This window comes from Leptopilina heterotoma, unplaced genomic scaffold (genome assembly GCF_015476425.1).
Source record: "Leptopilina heterotoma isolate Lh14 unplaced genomic scaffold, ASM1547642v1 Lhet_88, whole genome shotgun sequence".
Taxonomy (NCBI): Eukaryota; Metazoa; Arthropoda; class Insecta; order Hymenoptera; family Figitidae; genus Leptopilina; species Leptopilina heterotoma.
In genome coordinates, this window is record NW_025111191.1 from 2513101 (window position 1) to 2534479 (window position 21379).

The window sequence follows — 21379 nt, forward strand, 5'->3', positions numbered from 1 at the left end:
TAACTCCCTCTCTTTTACACACTCACTCTCTCTTAAAATCTAGCACAAAAATCTTTTCCCTTTCTCCTACTCTACGATAAGTCTCTTCTCCGAAAAGAAGGACCATTTTTTTCATATACTTTTTATCACTTTTTAACTTTTATGATTTAGCGTTCAAGTCGGGAAAATTTTATTCATTCGTTAAAAGTAAGTAGAGTAAAGGTCAATTAAGACACAAGTTGTTTTGCGTTCGTCCAATGGAATTAAAATTTAAGAAGGTGAATAGAAATTAAAGAAATTTTCAGTAGTAGAAGTCAATAATTGTCAGACTGCAGTAAACAATTCTATGAATTAAAATTTAAGAAGATGAATAGAAATTAAATAAATTTTCAGTAGTACAAGTCAATCATTGTCAGACTGCAGTAAACAATTTTATGAGTTACCTGATTCACCCTTTTTTCTCATTTGGTAATTGAAAAGGCTTTTAAATTCAATTGTCAGTAGTAAAAGCAAACTCTAGTCGGATAATTCGATAGTAGTAAAAGTCGATAAAAGTCAGACGCGACCGTAATAAATAATTTCTCTATCGAAAAAAAACAATTCTTCTCGAAAAATACAATAACAATTATCCCACAATTAAAAAATAGAATATCTCAACATGAAGTTCCTAAAAAATAAAAAATACCAAAGAAAAAAAAATATCCACTTACCAATAACGGTGAAATTGATTTTATGATTTTTCGTCGGCTTATTACGAAAATCAACTCGACATGTATAGAATCCCTCGTCCTCGGGTAAAACGGGATTAATTTCCAAAAATGCAGGTTTAGTGTTGGTGCGCATTTTTGCTCGATCGCCAAAAATTTTTTGATTCGACCAAAGTTTCGCCTCGGTGATTAATGTTGAACGTGCATCAACACTGTAAATGGGCTCGCCACCATTTTCATTTTTATACCAAAAGACCATAAAAGCCATCTCGTTGCCTTTCTTGGGTGTGAGATCACATGGTAATTTCGCTGAGTGTTCAGAAACTGCCACCACATCTAGTGTCGGTACTAAAACAAATTAAAGGAAGTGCATCTTAATAAGAATCTCACAAAATGCATTTCAAGATTATCAAGATGCTTTCAACGAAACTTTTAAGAGCCCGAGTTCATTCTTATTTTTTTTCAAAGTGGCCTTTTAAAAAATTTACTAATTAATTCCTTATTTTAATTTCTTAGGCAAAAATTAAAGAAAAAAATTCCAAATATTAAAAAACTATAATTATTTTTTTATATAGATATATAAATAATATTAGTCTAGAACAAAAAAAAAAATGCCTAAAAAACTTATTTTGTAAGTAGTAAAAGCCAACAATTGTCAGACAAAGACGAAAATTTGTATTTCTTTCGTTAAAATTATGCTTCTAAGTGGTAAAAATCGACTATAGTCAGACAAACATTAAAATTGTGTTAGAATTTCTCATTTAAGTAGTAAAAGTTAATTGTAGTCAGACTATTACGTAAAATTCTTACAATTTCTCATTTAAGTAGTGCAAGTCAATTGTAGTCAGACTAATTTGTAAAATTCTTAGAATTTCTCATTTAAGTAGTAAAAGTCAATTGTAGTCAGACCAATAAGAAAGAATTTTAGAATTATAAATAAAATAGTAAATATGAATTAAAGTAAAAATTAATTAAACTTAAAATAATTAATAAATTATTATTTTATGTTATTTGATAATAATTTTATTGCTTATAATATTGTAATTAAAATAATGTATGTATCTATAAAAAAGTACTATTAATAATTATAATAAAAATAATTCGACAATAAAATAGAAAATAAAAAAACAATAATATTTAATTTTCAAGAACAAAATTAAAGGAAAATCTCATAGATTTATTAGCATGGGGGAATTCGGAATAAAAACAATTAATGTCAAATGGCTTGGGAGTCATTAATTTTTATTTCGAAATAGGTAGTTGCATCTAAGGTTCTTATATAAAGGACTGGGTTTTAGTTTAAAGAATGATAACGCGCATCGAATTGCTGCTAGGGATCAGGAACGATTGATGACAGCCAATAAAATCGAGACGTCGTTACCCTATACTAGTGCGATCACGGCAAAACTCCTCCAAAGAGAGACAGAGAGAGGGAGAGAGAGAGAGAGAGAGAGAGAGAAAGGTAAAGTGATTGCATTGAAAGCTTTTAGGTGAGACTATATAGATAACGACATATCCTTATCATATCAACTTCTATTCCAAAATCTCACTGCTAACGCAATTTCTTTCACTTCTTTATTTAAAAAAATATTTCTCACTATCTTTATTATTCTAAAAAAATTATTAAATGCTTTTATTGATTATTTTATTTCTTTGCGTTGGATTTACAAATTATACACTTATAAAACAGAAATATCGAAAAATTAATGAAAACTTGGAATATTGTTAGAAAATTGTCATTATAAAGAGAAATCATTAAAAAAACATTCATTTTTTTAATATAAAAAACTTATTTTTTTTTGCAAATAAAAAAGTTGAGCAGCTATCTTTTTTTAGCTTTAAAAAAAATTAGAAAATTGTTAAAAAATTAAGATTAGGGCATAGAAAATATTTTCCGTATTTTCTGCTTCTCAATCACAATTATCTTCACAAAATTAGGAGTTTCTCTTTAAAAAAAAAAGAAAATTTTTGCAAAATGCTCATTTCAATTCACAATTTTTTCAACAAAATTTGCTTTTCTTTGAAAAATGGAAATAATAATTTGCATCATTTCAGAGAATTTTCCGTTTCTTTTGGAAAAATTTCTATTTGTTAATTACAATTTTAAAGAAATATATTAATTTTTTTTAAATAAATCAAAAATTTTATAATGTCTATTTTATAATAAAAAGGAAATTAAATTTTGGTTTTATTTTGACATGCAGGATAAATTTTTTTAATTTAAATTTTTGTTAGACACACTAAAAAAAATCAATTTTGGAGAGATTACAAATAATTGCAAAAATTCAATTATTTTCAAAAGTAATAAAATTCACCTAAAAAAGTTCAATTATATTCAAAATTTAAAAAAAATTATCGCTAAAATTCCAATTATTTATCTTTATAAATAACAAAATTATTCCCCAACGTTCAATTATTTTAAAAATTTTTTCTCATTATAATGATTTTCGATATTTAATATTTTAATAAAATTGCCCAAAAAGAATTCAATCTATTTAAAAAAAATTTTAATAAAATTCTTGTGATTAATTCAATTATTTTGAATACATTATTAATAATATTCTTTAAAGAAATTCCATTATTTTCAAAACAACTTTAATTTAATTTCTCGAAAAAATTTCATTATTTTCAAAAATTTCTTTAAAATTCTTCATATAACAATTTGATTATTTCTTAAAATTTTAATAAATTCTTCGAAACGTTTTAATTATTTTTATAATTAGTAAAATTCTTCGCAAAAATTCAATTATTTTTATAAATAGTAAAATCTTTTGAAGGAATTGAATTATTTTCAAAACAATTTTAATTGAATTCCTCGGATGAATTTAAATATTTTAAAATATTTCCATAAATTTCAATTATGTCCTAAAATTTTTATAAATTCTTCGAAACAATTCAACTATTTTTATAAATAGTAAAATTCTTCGCAAGAATTCAATTATTTTCAATTCACTTTTAATAAAATTCTTCAATAAAAATAAAATAAAATAAAAAAAAATAAAAATAAAAAAAAAAAATAAAAAAATAAAAAAAAAAATAAAAAAAAAATAAAATTCATAAAATTCAATTGCTTTTAAAATTTTCAATTAAAATTATTAAAGAAACTCCATGCATTAGTTTAAAAAAAATTTCAAAGAAATTCTTTAAAAGAATAGAATTTGGATTTTTAAAAATTTTAATAAAATTCTTTGCGAGAATTTAATTATTTACCTAAATAATAAAATAGATAATAGAATTCTATTATCAAATTTTTTGATAATATCTTTGCAACAATTCGATGATTTTATTAAAATAATTAAAATATAGTAGGTATTGAAAATCATTGAAATTGGAAAAAATTTTGAAAATCATTGAAATTAGGAAAAGAGTTTTTTTGACATTTACGAAAATAATTGAACTTTGGAGAAGAATTTTGTTATTTATAAAAGTAATTGAGATTTTTACGAGAATTGATTTTAAATTTTGAATATAGTTGAATTTTATAGAAAGAATTTTTTTTTTTTTATTTTTAAATAATTGAATTTCTGCAATTATTTGTAATTTATTCAAAATTGAATTTTTGTAGTGTTTTTAACAAAAATTTAAATTAGAAAATTTTTAAATTCTATTATTTTTAAATTTTAAAATTGCTAATTTTATTTAAGAAAAGGTAGTAAGAAGTTAGCCGCGCGCTTTAGCGTGCGAATTGTTGCTGGTAATACTTTAAACAATAAATATATTTATAGAAGAAAAAAGTATTTTTCTTAATAAAAAAATATTAAAAAATTATTTTCCAAATTTATGTATTTTATCCTTGCGCAGTGATATTTAAATTCTATCGCATGTTTCCGTGTCCCTTTATAGCACTAAATGCGCACTTTCAACAAAGATTTCTTTAATGAGTGCCATGAGACAGAAGATGGAAGTTTCATCCCTTCCTTGTGAAACACTTGCCACTTTACATAAGCTCTTTTGTTCATGGATAACCACATCTCCAGTGACATTGCATTACTCCAAGAAGAAATAATTCCCTAAAAAAATTAATTTTTCACCCTTTTTTTTATTTTTATCAATTTCTAGATTTCTAGATTTCTAGATTTTTCTAGATTTAAAAAAAACATGTTTCGTGTCAAATATATGTATAATTTTTTTTTTAGAGTCGAAAAAGGGCAATCAATGAATTATTCAGTTTCATTATGTTTCTGACGTAATAGTTATTATCTGAGCATACAGAATTTGGATGTGAAGAGCTTTTGTCGAATTAGATTGTATAGGAGCTGATGGTGATATCTAACAGAGTATTTATGTATAGAAGCTTTTTGTGCGCAATGGCAGACGTTATGAATTTCATTGATGGCAATAGTGATGTTAATAATCCGACGTAATTAATGTGTCGCTGGAAAATTTACGCTCGAACGATGCCGAGAATCATTATAGTGCGAGGAAGGCAACAAGAGGGGAAGGGGAAGAGTGAAGAATGCTCGACCTGGCTTTAAGCGTTTCACTCCAATGTTTATTCGTATACATACAACCAACAAATATATATTATATATGTATATGTGTATTTTCAGTAATTGTGTCTTTCCATCGTTTTCATGACAGCTGACACTAATGGTGAAGAAGGTTTTTATTGACTTTTGTAAAAAAAACATGTCTTTTCTTTAAATGGAAAATCGACTAATGTCATCATTTTATTACTTATCTCTTATTATCTAATTGTCACTTTGTAATTATTTATTTCCCATCAACATTTATACATTTTATACGTTGCATACTTTAATATTGCTTTTATGAATAATTATTCATAATTGTAATAAGTGATGGATAATTGTGTTACTTTTATGAATAATTAATTGTAATAGACAATAAGTAATTGCAAACTATAATACTTTTATAATTAAATTATTGACTTATGAATTGTTCTAATAATTATCGTTAATATTGTTTTAATAATTATTGTTAATTAAGGAAAATTTTATTAGTAAAAATTTAAATTATGTCAACTAATTATGTCAATATTAGTAAGAATTTTCAATCTAAGTAGTAAAAGTCAATTATAGACAGACGAGTGCCAAAATTTCTTAGGAATTCTTTCTCTAAGTAGTAAAAGTCAACAGCTATCAGATAAAATTGGAAGCTTCGTATTGTTTAGTAGAAGTTTTGGATCTAAGTAGTAAAAGTCAATTATAGTCAGACAAATACGAACATTTCTTAGAAATTCTTTATCTAAGTAGTAAAAGTCAAGAATCGTCAGGCAAAATTGAATGCTTCGTATTCCTTAATAAGAAATTTTAATCTAAGTAGTAAAAGTTAATTATTGCCAGACAAATACGAAAATTTCTAAGAAATTCTTTATCAAAGTAGTAAAAGTCAACAATTGTCAGGCAGAATTGAATGGTTTGTATTTCTTAGTAAGAAATTTGAATCTAAGTAGTAAAGGATAACTACAGCCAGACAATTGTCAACATTTCTTAGTAATTTAACTCTAAGTATAGAAAAGGTGAATGATTTCATTGAAATTCTACTTTTAAGTAGTAAAAATCTACTATAGTCAGACAAACATTAAAATTACCTTAGGATTTCTTGTCTAAGTAGTAAAGGTCAATTATAGTCAGAAAAATACGAAAATTTCAAATTCTTTGGTATAAATTTTGCTTCTAAATAATAGAAGTCAAATGTAGTCAAACAAATACGAAAACGTTTCAGAAATTCTTTGTCTAAGTAGTAAAAGTAAACAAATGTCAATATTTTCTAAAATTTTTAAAAATCCTTCAAAACAATTGAATTATTTTTTTAAATAGTAAAATCTTTGCAAAAATTGAATTACTTTTAATACAATTTTTAAAAATATTTCATGAAAAAATTAAATTTATTATAAATTTTTAATAAAATTTCACGAAAGATTTAAATTATTTTCAAAAAATTCTCAAAATCCTTTGAAACAATTCAATTAATTTTTTTAAATAGTAAAATCTTTGCAAAAATTCAACAATTTTCAGTAAAATTTTACGTAATAATTCAATTTTTTTTTCTTAATTTGTTATAAAATTTTTCAAAAGAATTCATTTATTTTCTAAAATTATAAAAAATTCTCCAAAATAATTCAATTTTTTAAAAAAAACTTTAATAAAATTTTTCGAAAGAATTCAATTACTTTCTACATATATCATACAATTTCTTAAATTAATTAAATTATTTTAGAAAATTGTAATAAAATTCTAAGAAGAATTTAATAATTTTCTAAAAATTTTAATAAAATTCTGAGAAGAATTTAATTTTCTAAAAATTTTATTAAAATTCAATAATTTAATTGTTTAAGTTCAATTTTATTAAGAAACACGATTATTTTAAAAACTTAAAAAAAATTATTCATAAAATTAAATTACTGTCAAAATTTTTAATTATATTATTAAACAAACTCTTTTAATTGAAAAAAATTGAAAGAAATTCTTCAAAAAAATTTAATTATGATTTTCAAAAATTTTAATAAAATTCTTGTCAAGAATTCAATTATTTTCATAAGTAATAAAATTATTCGAAGAAATTCAATTATTCTCAAATTTTTTGATATAAATTCTTTGCAAGAATTCAATTATTTTCATAAATAATAAAATTCTTCGGAGAAATTCAATTATTCTCAAATTTTTTGATAAAATTCTTTGCAAGAATTCAATTATTTTCATAAATAATAAAATTTTTCCGCGAAATTCAATTGCTTCTACATTTTTTGATAAAATTCTTTGCAAGAATTCAATGATTTTCAATATTTATTAATTTTAAAATTGAAAATACATATTTAGAAAGAAAAATTATTAAAAAAGGTAGGAAATAAAGAAGCAAAGAAAAGCTAACTTCAAATTGCGAACAGTTTACCGGAAAACAATGATTATTAATATAGATTTTTTATCTTTAATTTTTTTTCTTTTTCTTTTTATTTTCCTACATTTTCAAACAGAAAACACACAAAATTAAAGGCAAAGCGAGAATCTATCTATGACACAAAACACAAGTGATTAGCTATATATTCAAAATAAACCTGCGTGAATGCAATCGATATGTTTTCCTCACTTAGAAATGTACGAACGTATAAAAGAACTGTTGTTTGTTGTAAATAAACAGTTCCTAGTCTAAGCAAATAACACTCTCGAAATCTATGTTAAAAAAATAAATTTCTTGTCTTTGTTTATTTTCCAAATGGAGGAGGAAAAAAAATTTATTTCCTAATACACTATAATTATTTTTGTTATTTGAGAAAATACAGTTTTTTTTCTCCAACATTTTTTTTTTATTTTTATGAAATTTATATGATAGTCAGTTTTTCGTTATCTCTCGTATCTACTAGAGATAATCATAGTTTTGGGAGGAAGGGACTTTTTCTTTTGAATTTGTAAATTTTACTCATAAATAGTAATTTCTATTAATTTATTAGTAAAATTAACTAATAGATAACTAATTAATTTACTAATAATTAATTAGTAGATATTACTCATAAATAGTCATTTCTATTAATTTATTAGTAAAATTTACTGATTTCAAAGCAAAAAAACTAGTTTTAAATTTGTGATTAACATTTTTACTAATTCAAATTTAAAGAGAGAATTTTTCTTTGAAAATTCCACTTATAATTTTCATATAATTTCCATTACACGTATGTGTATAATTTTCGTGAAATTAGTTATTGATAGAAGTTGAGTCATTGTATTTTGGGTTTGTAAGCGAAAGTTTAGTACTTGCGTGCATAGTGAGACCAATTCTGGCCACAATCACGTGTTTGCAAGTGCACTGCCCATAAACATAAGAAGCCATAAACCGTTAATTATACAAGTTCTTACAATTGTAATGCAATTGCAGTATATATACATATATATACGTACAGGAACATGTTATAAATACATGTGGCTCTTCGTAAACTCGAAAGCTTTGACCCTTTTGCGCAACGATATTCCTGCAGCTGATTCTATACACGATACTATATTTGGATTCGATCTGTTGTACGTGAACTTTCGAAAAAAAGAACTTTAGTAAAAAAAAAAGATAGAGACAGAAATAGTGAGTCGTGCCAATTTCTTTTTAAATAATTAACGAGATAACACACTCTGAGTGGAAATAGAAAACGTTATTTACCCATCTATCTGAGGCAAGTGTAAAATGCACCATATTGTAAACCCTGTAAACCATCCGAGTTCATTGTCGAAGCATAAACACGAAGTCACGTTTTCACAAACACGTGTTCATTGTTTTCCGCAAATATTTAATTTTCAAAAAAAGTTTCTTCAATTTATTTTATCAACTATTTTTATATTGAAACTACTATACCTTCTTACTACCCTTTTTAAATAAAATTAGCAATTTTAAAAATAATAGAATTTAAAAATTTACCAATTTAAATTATTGTTGAAAACACTAAAAAAATCAATTTTAGAGAAATTATAAATAATTGCAAAAATTAAATTATTTTCAAAGAGAAAATAAAATTCTTCTTATAAAATTCAACTATGTTCGAAATTTGAAAAATATTCTGGTAAAAATCACAATTATCTTTATAAATAACAAAATTCTTCTCCAAATTTCAATTATTTTCATAAATGTCAAAAAAAAAAAAAATTCTTGTCCTAATTTCAATTATTTTCAAAAATAAAATGCATTTTTCTAATTTCAATGATTTTCAAGGTATCTAATATTTTAATAAAATTTCCCAAAAAGAATTCAATTATTTCAAAAAAATTTTTAATTAAAGTGTATGCAAAGTGCAAACATTTAATAATTTTCATAAATAGTAAAAATTTCACAGGAATTCAACTATTTTCATAAATAATAAATTTTTTCCAAGGAATTCAATTATTATTTTCATAAAAAATAATTTTAAATTCTAGAAAATAGTAATTTAATTAAAATAATGAAAATAATAGATACAGTATCAATATTCTTATAATAAAAAATAATAATTTTATCTCTCGATCATCTTTAATTATTATAAAACATGAAGAAATCGATCAGTCCGAGTCGATAAGACTCGGAGCAATTGATATCTTAATGTTTTATAACAATATTTTTATAAATTGTTTAATTTAAAAAAGTTTTGATTTTAAAATTTTCGAATTTCTTAATTCCTGTGGAAAATCCAGTTCCAAAAATAAGATTAAAAATAGAAATTGTGCAAATATTTTTCTTCTTTTTCTAAAACAAAATAATAATTTTGTTAAAAAAAATTGTGATTCATAAACAAATATAATGCAAAATAAATAAATTTTCTATTTCTTAATGTCAAACAAATAAACATAAAGATTTTGAATTTTTTAACTATAAATTTTGGCTCTCACTAGTAAAAATCAACTATAGTCAGACAATAAAGAAAATTTCTTTGAAATTCAGGCTCTAAGTAGTAAAGGTCAACGATAGTCAGACAAGCAAGAAAATTTCCTATACATTTTATTTTAAGTAGTAAAAATCAACTATAGTCAGACAATATCGAAAAATTGTTTACAATCCTCTCACTAAGTAGTAAAAATCAACTATATAGTCAGACAGACAAGAAACTTTTCTATAAATTTTATTTTAAGTAGTAAAACTCAACGACAGCCAGACTAACATAAAGATTTTTAATTTTTTTCAATAAATTTTGACTCTCAGTAGTAAAAACTAACTATAGTGAGACAATAATAAAGAATTCTTAGAAATCCTTTCTCTAAGTAGTAAAAGTCAATCATATAATCAGAGAAAATTAAAAATTTCCTATAAATTTTATTTAAGAAGTAAAACTCAACGATAGTCAGACTAACACAAAGATTTCGAATTCTTTCCTATGAATTTTGATCCTACGCAGTAAAATTCAACTATAGTCAGACAATAACGAAAATTTATTTCAAATTCAGGCTCTAAGTAGTAAAGGTCAACGATAGTCACACAAACAAGAAAATTTCCTATAAATTTTATTTTAAGTAGTAAAAATCAACGATAGTCAGATAAACAAGAAATTTCCTATAAATTTTATTTTAAGTAGTAAAATTTAACTATAATCAGAATAACACGAAGATTTTGAATTCTTTCCTATAAATTTTGAATCTAAGTAGTAAAAGCCAACTATAGTCAGACAACCAAGAAAATTTTCTATAAATTTTATTATAAGTAGTAAAACACAACGATAGTCAGACTGACACGAAGATTTCGAATTCTTTTCTATGAATTTTGGCTCTAAGTAGTAAAAATCAACTATAGTCAGAGAATAACGAAAATTTCTATAAAATTCAGGCTCTAAGTAGTAAAAATCAATTGTAGCCAGACAATAACGAAAAATTCTTAAAAATCAATTCTCTAAGTAGTAAAAATCAACTATTTAGTCAGACAAACAAGAAAATTTGCTGTAAATTTTATTTTAAGTAGTATAAGTCAACGATAGTCAGACTATCACAAAGATTTCAAATTCCTTCGAATGAATTCTGTTTCTAAGTAGTAAAAATTTACTAGAGTCATACAAATATGGAAATTTTACTAGTAATTTTTTATTTAAAGTAGTAAAAGCTAACTATAACCAGACAATAATAAAGACTTTTTTGAAGTTTTATCTCTAAGTAGAATCAGCAATCGATTGACAGAAAACTGCGTAAATTTCATAAAGAATTCTACTTCTAAGTAGTAAAAGTGTACTATAAACCAGACAAACAGAAAAATCTTATAAGAATTCTTCCTCTAAGTAGTAAAAGTCACAAATTGTTAAACAAATACAAAATTTCGAATTCTGTGGTATGAATTTTAACCCTAAGTAGTAGAAGGTATCAGTAGTCAGACAATGACAAAATTTCAAAAATTCTTTGCTATGAATTTGCTTTGAAGTGCTAGAAGTCTACTGTAGTCGAATAAATTCGAAAATTTTTTAAAAATTTCACCTCTAAGTAGAAAGAGCCAACGATTGAGAGAAAATTGAGTAAATTTCATAAAAATTCTGCATTTAAGTAGTAAAAGTTTGCTATAGTCAGACGAACATTAAAATTTCGTAAGAATTCTGTTTTTATGTAATAAATGTCAACCATACTCAAAAAATGAATACATAACAAGATGCTTATATTTCCAAAAATCATTATCTTCACTTTCACTCTATAGTTTTAGAGAAAAAGAAAACAAAACCTGACAGACAGTCCCGAGGCTGTTCCTGCGAAGAAGCTCATTTCCAGGTTTATACGTACATGTATCGTATGTTTGAAAATAGTTCGAAAGACTTACTTTTGCTTTGTGTGAAAAAAAAGAGGAATAAAAGAGGCATAAAAGAACTAGAAAAAAATAGTCTAAAGCAAATAGCAAAAAAAAAAAAAAAGAAAAACGAAAGAAAAAAAAGTAGAAAAAGAAGAAGAAGAAGAAGAAGAAGAAGTGAACCTCGAGGTTATATTGCTGAATCGTTGGAGAAGTGTATATAGAAGAGGATGAGGAATTAGGACAATGTATTGTATATCCTGGTGAGGAAATAACTGCGATATATATACGAAAAGAAAAGGCAGCGAAAACGAAAAGTGACTGGGCGAAATCTCGTGACAGATTGTGAAAAGACCTCTTTTCACACGTTCTTGTATTTTTGTGTCACGTGTTCGTTTTTCGTCCTAGACTTCACGGCATTATCTACTTATCTTTTATCCATCCAAGTGACTCGGAAATTTTCTTCAGTCCCAGACAATTTTTCTCCTATATATAGTCGATTGTGATCACTTTTTTACAAATACAATTTTTCTTTGACTAGTCGTTTCTTATCTAATCTCACTCTCTTTCTCTCTCTCTTTCAATATTTTTTTTCTCTCTCTTTCTAAATTCGAATCAATGAAAAATGAGCTTCTAAATTCAGATTAGAAATAATTTTTTTTCTTACTTCGTCATTTTCATTTCAACTAAATTTTTGAAATTGTAGTTGAAAAAAAATTGGAAGCAAATTGTCATAATATATTTTACCTCTACTCTCTTCTTTTATCATTTTGACACTACAATATTTCACAGACACATTCACCACGATGAAGCAGCGAAAATTGAAATTGAAGAAATCCCTTAATAGAAAACATTTATACTCGCGAAGAATCGAATTAATTTGGAGTATTTTTAAATATTTTTATTTATTATTAACTACTAAAACCACAATTAAAATTCGTAAACATATTGAATATTTTAGACAAACAGAATTTATGTTCCATGTTAAAATTTTCTTGTCTTTCTGCGATGAGTTTTATGTTTTTTTTTTAATTAATTGAATTATTGAGAAGAAACTTATAAAAAAATTTATTAATAATTGAATTTCTGTGAAATTTTTATTATTCATGAAAATAATTAAATGTTTGCGTAAAATTTTATTCAAATTTTCTTTAAATTATTAATTTCCTTTGGGTAGTTTTGTTAAAATAGTAGAGATATTAAAAATCATTGAAATGAGGAGAATTTTTGAAAAAAATTAAAAGAATTTTATTAAATTTTCTAAACATAATTGAATTTAGAAGAAGAATTTTACTACTTTTAAAAATAATTGAATTTAGTAGTAAATACCAACTATAGTCAGACAATAACGAAAAATTATTAGAAATCCTTCCGCTAAGTAGTAAATATCAATAATATAGTCAGAAAAACAAGAATATTTCCCATAAATTTTATTTTAAGTAGTAAAACTCAACGATAGTCAGACTAACACGAAGATTTCGAATTCTTTCCTATGAATTTTGACTCTAAGTAGTAAAAATCAACTATAGTCAGACAAACAAAAGAATTTCTTCGAAATTCAGGCTTTAAGTAGTAAAGGTCAACGATAGTCAGACAAACAAGAAAATTTCCAATAAATTTTTTTTTTAAGTAGTAAAAAATCAACTATAGTCAGACAATATCGAAAAATTCTTGGAAATTCTTCCTCTAAGTAGTAAAAGTCAACGATTGTCAGACAAACAAGAAAATTTCCTAAAAATTTTATTTTAAGTAGTAAAACTCAATGATAGTCAGACTAACACGAAGATTTCGAATTCTTTCCTATGAATTTTGACTCTAAGTAGTAAAAATCAACTATAGTCAGACAATAACGAAAAATTCTTAGAAATCCTTCTTCTAAGTAGTAAAAGTCACTTATATACTCATACAAACAAGAAAATTTTTTATAAATTTTTATTTTAAGTAGTAAAACTCAAGTAGAGATATTAAAAATCATTGGAATGAGTAGAATTTTTGAAAATAATTGAAACTTTGACAAGAATTGTAGTTGATAAATATTAAAACTATATTCCACTTCATATTCATTCTTTTTTACGAAAATAAATTTGAATAAAAAATTTTTACGTTGTATTATTTTTAAAATTTTACTTAAAAAAGTGAGTAAAAAGTTAGAATTGTCGCTGGTTTATAATATATAATTTCCAAAGTATTTACAGTATTTTCTACTAATCTATTAGTTGAATTTACTTATTCAAGGGCAAAGGTCATAAAAATGTAAAAAAAATTTAATTCTAGAGGGCATAGTAAATTTTACAGTAAAATTGGTAAAATTAGAGTAAAACGTAAAAGGAAGGTAAAATACTTTTGTTATTATTCAAAAAAGAGGAATAGTTGCATGAAAAGAATAGAGAGATCCGCTAGAATGAAGAATATTTTCCCTCCTGAATGCGATGGTTTAAACTACCATATAATACGATTGTTTTCGAGTTGTAAGATACGTTAACCGGAAACGGCCCTCTCTCTCTCTCTCTCTCTACTGAAGAAACAGTCTCGAGGTCGTATTTATCCAGAAAATAGCTGTGAACCCTTTTTACTACCACACCATGCGACGTAGCAGAAGAAATGTATAGAAACCACCATGAAAGTGGCGTTACTTGAATGTGCGAGTGGAATGGGAAAACTGCCGCTTATATACGTCACCTCACTGAGTAAATATAGCGAATCCGTGAAGACAGGACCGGTTTTCTTGCGCACCTGCTCCAACAAACTTATATTTTCTTCCTTGTCACACACACACATACACACATACATTTTCTTATATTATTCCGAATAATAATCTTCCCTTGCCTCGTTCCACTCACTTGAATATTATAATTCGACACGTCATTTAGAAACTTTGAAAATTCACATTCTTGCTAATTAAAAAAAAGAACTTGTGTAGTATTTTTTTTTGTTTTATCCTCGAAGATACCAAAAAAGGGGAGCAAAAAACAGAATTTCAAAGAATTGACATTTTTTTTACTTTTATAAATTAGAAATAAAAGATTTGGAATAAAAGAGTAGAATATTTTAAGGAACAAAGCATTTTTTTTTACTTTGCTTTTGATGCAGTGTGCTTACAAATAATGTGTGTACGTTATTAAACCCTCAGGGAACATTCGTTAATTATGTGGATAATAAAAAGTGGACGGAGTGAAAAACTTAACTTTACGCTAATTGAGAAAAGATAGCGGGGAAAAAATTGGAAAGTAGCTAATTAATGAATTTTTTTTCTCGAAACGTAATTTTTGTCTTTATTTCAATTTTGTTTTTTTCTTAAAAATTTCATTTTTTTGAATTATAAAGGTATTCTTCACGTAGCGCACAATTTTATGTTCTATATAATTTTTTTAAAATGAAATTATTCTTAGGTAATGTAGTTTTATTGTTTATTATAATTATAAATATTTGATATAATTAATTTTAATGTTATTAATATATGAAAGAATTAAAATTTGGTGACGCTTTCATTGTCCATTATTGAGTTTTACTACTTATATTCAAAATTGTTACTAAAAAATACGAAGCATCCAATTTGTTTGACGATTATTGACTTTTACTACTTAGAGACAGAATTAATAAGTAATTTTGGTATTTGTCTGACTATAATTGACTTTTACTACTTAGAGAAAAAATTCCTAATAAATTTTTATATTTGTCTGACTATAGTTGATTTTTACTACTTAGAGTCAAAATTCATAGAAAAAAATTCGAAATCTTCGTGTTAGTCTGACTATCGTTGAGTTTTACTACTTGAAATAAAATTTATAGGAAATTTTCTTGTTTTTCTGACTATCGTTGACTTTTACTAATTAGAGGTAAAATTTCTAAGAAATTATTGTATTTGTCTGACTACAACTGACCTCTATTACTTAGAGGCAAAATCTATATTAAAGAATTCGAAATCTCGTTTTTGTCTGACTGTAGTTGACCTTTACTACTTGCAGAAAGAATTCCTAACATATTTTTCTTCTTCCCTGACTATATTTGACATTTATTTTTAATAAAGCAAAAAATTACTAGCAGAATTTTTATATTTATCTGACAATATTTTTACAGTAAAACGTGAGGTGTAAAAATAACACCAGAACGGATTAAAATATTCTGCAACAGTTTAATTCCCCTAGGATTAAATTAACACCAGAAAGAATTAAAATAATCTATTTTGGTGTTATTTTTAACTATGAATTAAATTTTACTTTAAATAATTAAAGTAAAAATTAAAGTACTAAATTCAATTGTGTTGAAAAATTTTTTAAAAATTCTCGTCAAAATTTTAATTTTTTTCATAAATAATAAAATTCTTCTCTGATATTCAATTATTTTACAAAATTTTAATTAAATTCTTGTCTAAATTTCAATTATTTTCATAAGTTTTCTAAAATTTAATGATTTTCTATTTTCTACTATTTTAATAAAATTTTCCAAAAGAATTCCATTTGTAAAAAAAATTTGAATAAAATTCTACGCAAACATTCAATTATTTTTATGAATAATAAAAATTTTTACAGGAATTCAATTATTTACAAATTTTTTTATAAATTTCTTCGCAATAATTCAATTATTTTCATAAATAATAACATTTTTACATGGATTCAATTATTTTTATAAATAATAAAATTCTTTTAGAAATTCAATTATTTTTATAAATAATAAAATCCATTGCAGAATTTCAATTATTTTTAATGCAATTTTAATCAAATTCCTCAAAAAATGTAACTATTGTTAAAAATTTTAGGGGAATGTAGTCAAGGTTGGCCTACTGTCTAGGTAGGCCACTCGCGTTTTTTTTTCAAGTTCACTAGCGCCACCTACGCGCATTTTTGTCGAAGCTTGTCTTAGTGAAACCTAACTTTTTGTTCAATTACATTTTCGGAAAATCGAAAATTGTGTTTTCTGTGACGTCGGTACAAAAAAATCTCAAAAAAAGTTTTGTGCATAATGTGAAAAACCATTAATAAAAGATAAAAAACAAATTGAATCGTCAAGGCAAGTATGCAGAAAATTTGTGGGACTCATGGTTGAAAGGAAAACAAAGTAAAAAATCGAATCCCGAAACGTATTTCTTTATGGTTACAACAATTCGGTAATGTTACTTACTGTCAAGGTCGGCCACTATGTGTTTAAAATGCGCAAAGTTGAGGACGAGCTACTTCATTTGCAAAAACTGCAATTCTGTATAACTCATAATATAATTGATCATCTTATTAATATTTTTATTTAATTTTATTAATATTTTAGTGCAAAACTTTTTTTTATTTATATTTATTTTTTTATATTGTTTATTGTTATTATTTTGTTATTTCATTAAGTTACAAACTGTAAACAATAAAGAATCAATTTTCCGTAACTCCAAACATGTTATTTTATTTTTTAACGATTAATGCCCTTTGAATTTTAAACATGGCCGACCTTGACTGTAATGGCCAACCTGGACTACAAATTTTTTTTTTTTTAAATCTTTATAACTTTTTCATTTTTAAACCTGTCAATTTACTTTGTACAGAAAAAATGTTCCTATTAAACAGGACTTTCCAACCATATACTTCAATTGTCCAAATTCATTTTTAAAAAAAAGTTATAAACAAAAGTCAAAAAGGTGGCCGACCTAGACTATGTTCCCCTATTAAAATTAATCCAAAGAATTTAATGATTTAAAAAATTTGTTGATAACATTTTTTATGAGAATTTAATTTCAAGAAACATGAAATTAATAAATTATTTATTTTTGTATTTAAATATTTGAATTCTCGTAGAATTTACTAATAAAAATGGTTTTTTATTTCATAAAAATAAATTTCAGTTAAATTAATAAATTATAATTAAATATTAAAAGCATTATAACGTGGATTTTTAGAAATAATTGAATTTTGAAAAAGTTTCAAACTAAAATCATTAAAATTCTTAATTTTACATATTTTTGACAAAAAATTCTGTAGAATTAATTCTTTTTTAAAGTTTAATAGGATTTTTATAGAAATTATTTCAAGTTTTTATTTTTCAATAAGTATTTAATTGCAAAATTTCCAAATAATTAAAATTTTGGAAAATTGAATTGTAAACGAATGAATTTAAAAATTCTCAAAGAACTTTTTTAAAAATTATTAAAAATAATGGATTTATTGAAGAATTTTAATTAGAAACACTAGAAAAAAATTTAATTTTAGAAAAGTTACAAATTATTATTGCAGAAATTCAATTATTTTCAAGAGTAATAAAATTCTTCTTACGGATTCAATTATTTTTACTAATAATAATACTTATCGCAGCGTTTCAATTATTTTTTATACAATTACAATTGAATTCCTTGAAAAAAGTAATTATTTTCATGCAAGTTTTAATAAAATTCGACAAAAAAATTCAATTATTTAAAAATTTGTTACTAAAATTCTTTACGAGAATTGAATTTTGAGAAACATTCAATTATTCAATAAATTATTTACTTTTGCATTTAAATAATTAAATTCTTGTAGAATTTTCTAATAAAAATTGATTTTCATTTCATAAAAATGAATTTCAGTTAAAATTTTAGATTATAATTGAATATTTAAAGCAATAAAGCGTGAATTTTTAGAAATAATTGAATTTTGAAATTAATTTTTTTTAAAAAGTTTAATTGAATTTTCTTTTATATTATTTAAAGTTTTTATTTTCTAATATGCATTTAATTAAAGAATTTAGGAATAATTGAAATTTCGTGAAATTGAATATCGTAAAGAAATGGATTTGAAAATTGCCAAAGAACTTTTTCGAAAATTATTAAAAATAATAGATATAAAGTAAAATTGTAGTTAAAATTTTTTAAAAATAATAATTGAATTGAAATAATGAAAATAATTCTGAATAAGTATAATATTGTTATTATATTAAATAATGATTTTATTACTTGGTCACCTTTAATTATTATAAAATATGAAGAAATCGATGACTCCGAGTCGAAGACTCGGAGTTATCGATATCTTCATGTTTTATAGTTATAAAAAAATTTAATGAACTAAAATTTTATTCATTGTAAAAAAAACACCAAAATTGATTATTTAAATCTTTTTTGGTGTTAATTTAATCTGCAATACTTTTTAATACCTTACGATTTACTGTATTTTACCATTTTTTATTATAAGTAGGAAAAGTTTGTATCTTTGACCACAATAAATTTTATTCCTAAAAGAAATAGTCACGTTCCTCTCGTTTTTTCCCTTTTTTCAAACTGAAAGAATATAACCAATAGACACGATGACTATAAAAACGGTATATATAGGGTTTTGGAAATAATTGAGAAAAAGGGTCATCGCATTTCTTTTTTTTCCTATCGAAAAGAAAACTGCGGGGATTTTTCGTTAAAATAGAAAAGGGATCGAAAAGGGAATCTCAATGCCATTCTGATTGGCCGGCAAGATTCACTGGCTGACACGATTGCTTCGTGAGCAAAAGGAGTCTCTGGCGAAAAAAAAAGAAGAAGAGTGACATCCCTTTTTTCCCCTTTCATCATCCATCCAAGCACTCTTGGTATTCATTCAATCTCTACATTTCTGCTATTTCGCCTATCTTTTCTGATAGAAATTCGCACTAGTTGGTTTTAGAAGAAATAGGAACATCGATCCTCTCACTATATGTATATATATACATATATTGGTCATTGAATCGAAAAACTCGCCACGATTCACGAAATAATTATCAGTTCATTCAATTTCTACCATTGCTTTCTTTTTTTCTTCCTTCTTCTCTTTCGTACTTTTTCTACATTTGAAATTTCAGCTTGTTACTTTTTTCTATTAACTATACACAAATTTCTTCTTCTCTGTTTATTTCACTGCTTTTTTAAATTTATTTTTCTATATTTTTTATTTCATTTTTTTGTACATTTTCTCCTCTTGAGTTTCATAACAAAATAATGAATATGAGTAGAAAAAAAGATAACTACTGAAAAGTGCGAACATTCTACGAAAGGGAAAAATATTATAACAATTTGCTAATTAGTTTTATAATAAAGAAATATAAATTTTTGAAAAACAGAAATGTTTTGAAAACAAATTTCTACTCTCCTCGAGTTTGTTATACTTTGATATAAAAATATTGTTTGAGTCTCATATAATTTGTTATTAATTAAAGTATAATTGTATATTGAAGTAGTTCTAATAATAATAATTTCGTTTGAAATGATTTTAAATTCTCGGTTGTATTTCTTTTGGAGAAACTCAAGTTACATCGAATATTTAGTACTTCATTAAACTGTAGTTCCTTTTCGATGAAGTTCATTTTCATGAATACAATACAATATCTCCCTTCATTTATTTCAAGATTAATTTCTTCGTTAGGTATTTTCTCATTATCGTAAGTTCAACTTTTTACAAAGAGAAAACTTACTATATTTAAACTTAATTTTAATGAAATTTTCGTGTTTGTATGAAACTTGTTAACTTTTGCTACTCAGGAGATGAATTCTTTAAAAAAATTTCGAATTTGTCTGACTATTATTGACTTTTACTACTTAGAAGTAGAATATCCATGAAGTTTAGGTAATTTTCTGACAATGATTGGCTCTTTCTACTCAGAGATAGAATTTTTAAAAAAATTTTATATGTCCGACTATAGTTAACTTTTACTACTTAAAATAAAATTTCTATTTAGTTTTTGTCTAACAATTGTTGAGTTTTACTATTTACAGGGAGAATTCATTACAAAATTTTCGTATTTGTCTGACTTCAATTGCCTTCTACTACTTAGATGCAAAATTTATTCGAAATTTTTCTACTTGTATGACTCTAGTTGATTATTACTACTTACAAAAAAAAATTTAAACGAAGGAATTCAAAATCTTCGTATTAGTCTGACTATCGTTGTGTTTTACTGCTTAAAATAAAATTTGTAGGACATTTTCTTGTTTGTCTGACTATATAATTGACTTTTACTACTTAGAGGAAGGGTTTCTAGGAATTTTTCTTTATTGTCTGACTATCGTTGAGTTTTACTACTTAAAATAAAATTTATAAGAAAATTTCTTGTTTGTCTGACTATCGTTGATCTTTACTACTTAGAGCAAAAATTTCTAAGACATTCTGAAATGTGTCTGATTATAGTTAAACTTTACTACTTTGACGAAAAATTGTTATCAAATTTTTATGTTTGTCTGACTTCCTATTAAATTTTCGATATCGTCTGACTATCGTTGAATTTTACTACTTAGAAATCGAATTTTCAAAAAATCTCCCTATTTGTCTGACTTTAGTTGACTTCTACTACTTAGAGTATATTTTAATATTTTACTCTAATAAACTTAAATTATTTTTCAATTGGAATATTTTTTTTTTTTTTTGCTTAGGGACTTTTGGGAAATCTGCCTACAGATACCTTCAATTCCGCACTCCAAGGTTATGTGGGGTTGGTATGATAAAACAAACGGAAGTATAAAAAATTATTAACTAATAAATAAATTCTCTTCCTATTCCGAGCGAGGGAAAGAAAAAAATTTTTTCGCAAAACTCCACCCCTTTTTGAAAATATTAAAATTAAAT

General features: G+C 24.3%; 1 protein-coding gene across 1 annotated transcript in view; it reads right to left on the reverse strand.

The window, feature by feature from the left end:
• The window catches only part of LOC122511631 (hemicentin-2-like), a 59338-nt gene that overhangs the window by 18217 nt on the left and 19742 nt on the right, over window positions 1-21379 (reverse strand). Inside the window, exon 2 of the mRNA XM_043627005.1 lies at window positions 690-1034. Coding sequence (XP_043482940.1) covers window positions 690-1034 — 345 coding nt within the window. The remainder of the gene's footprint in view (window positions 1-689; window positions 1035-21379) is intronic.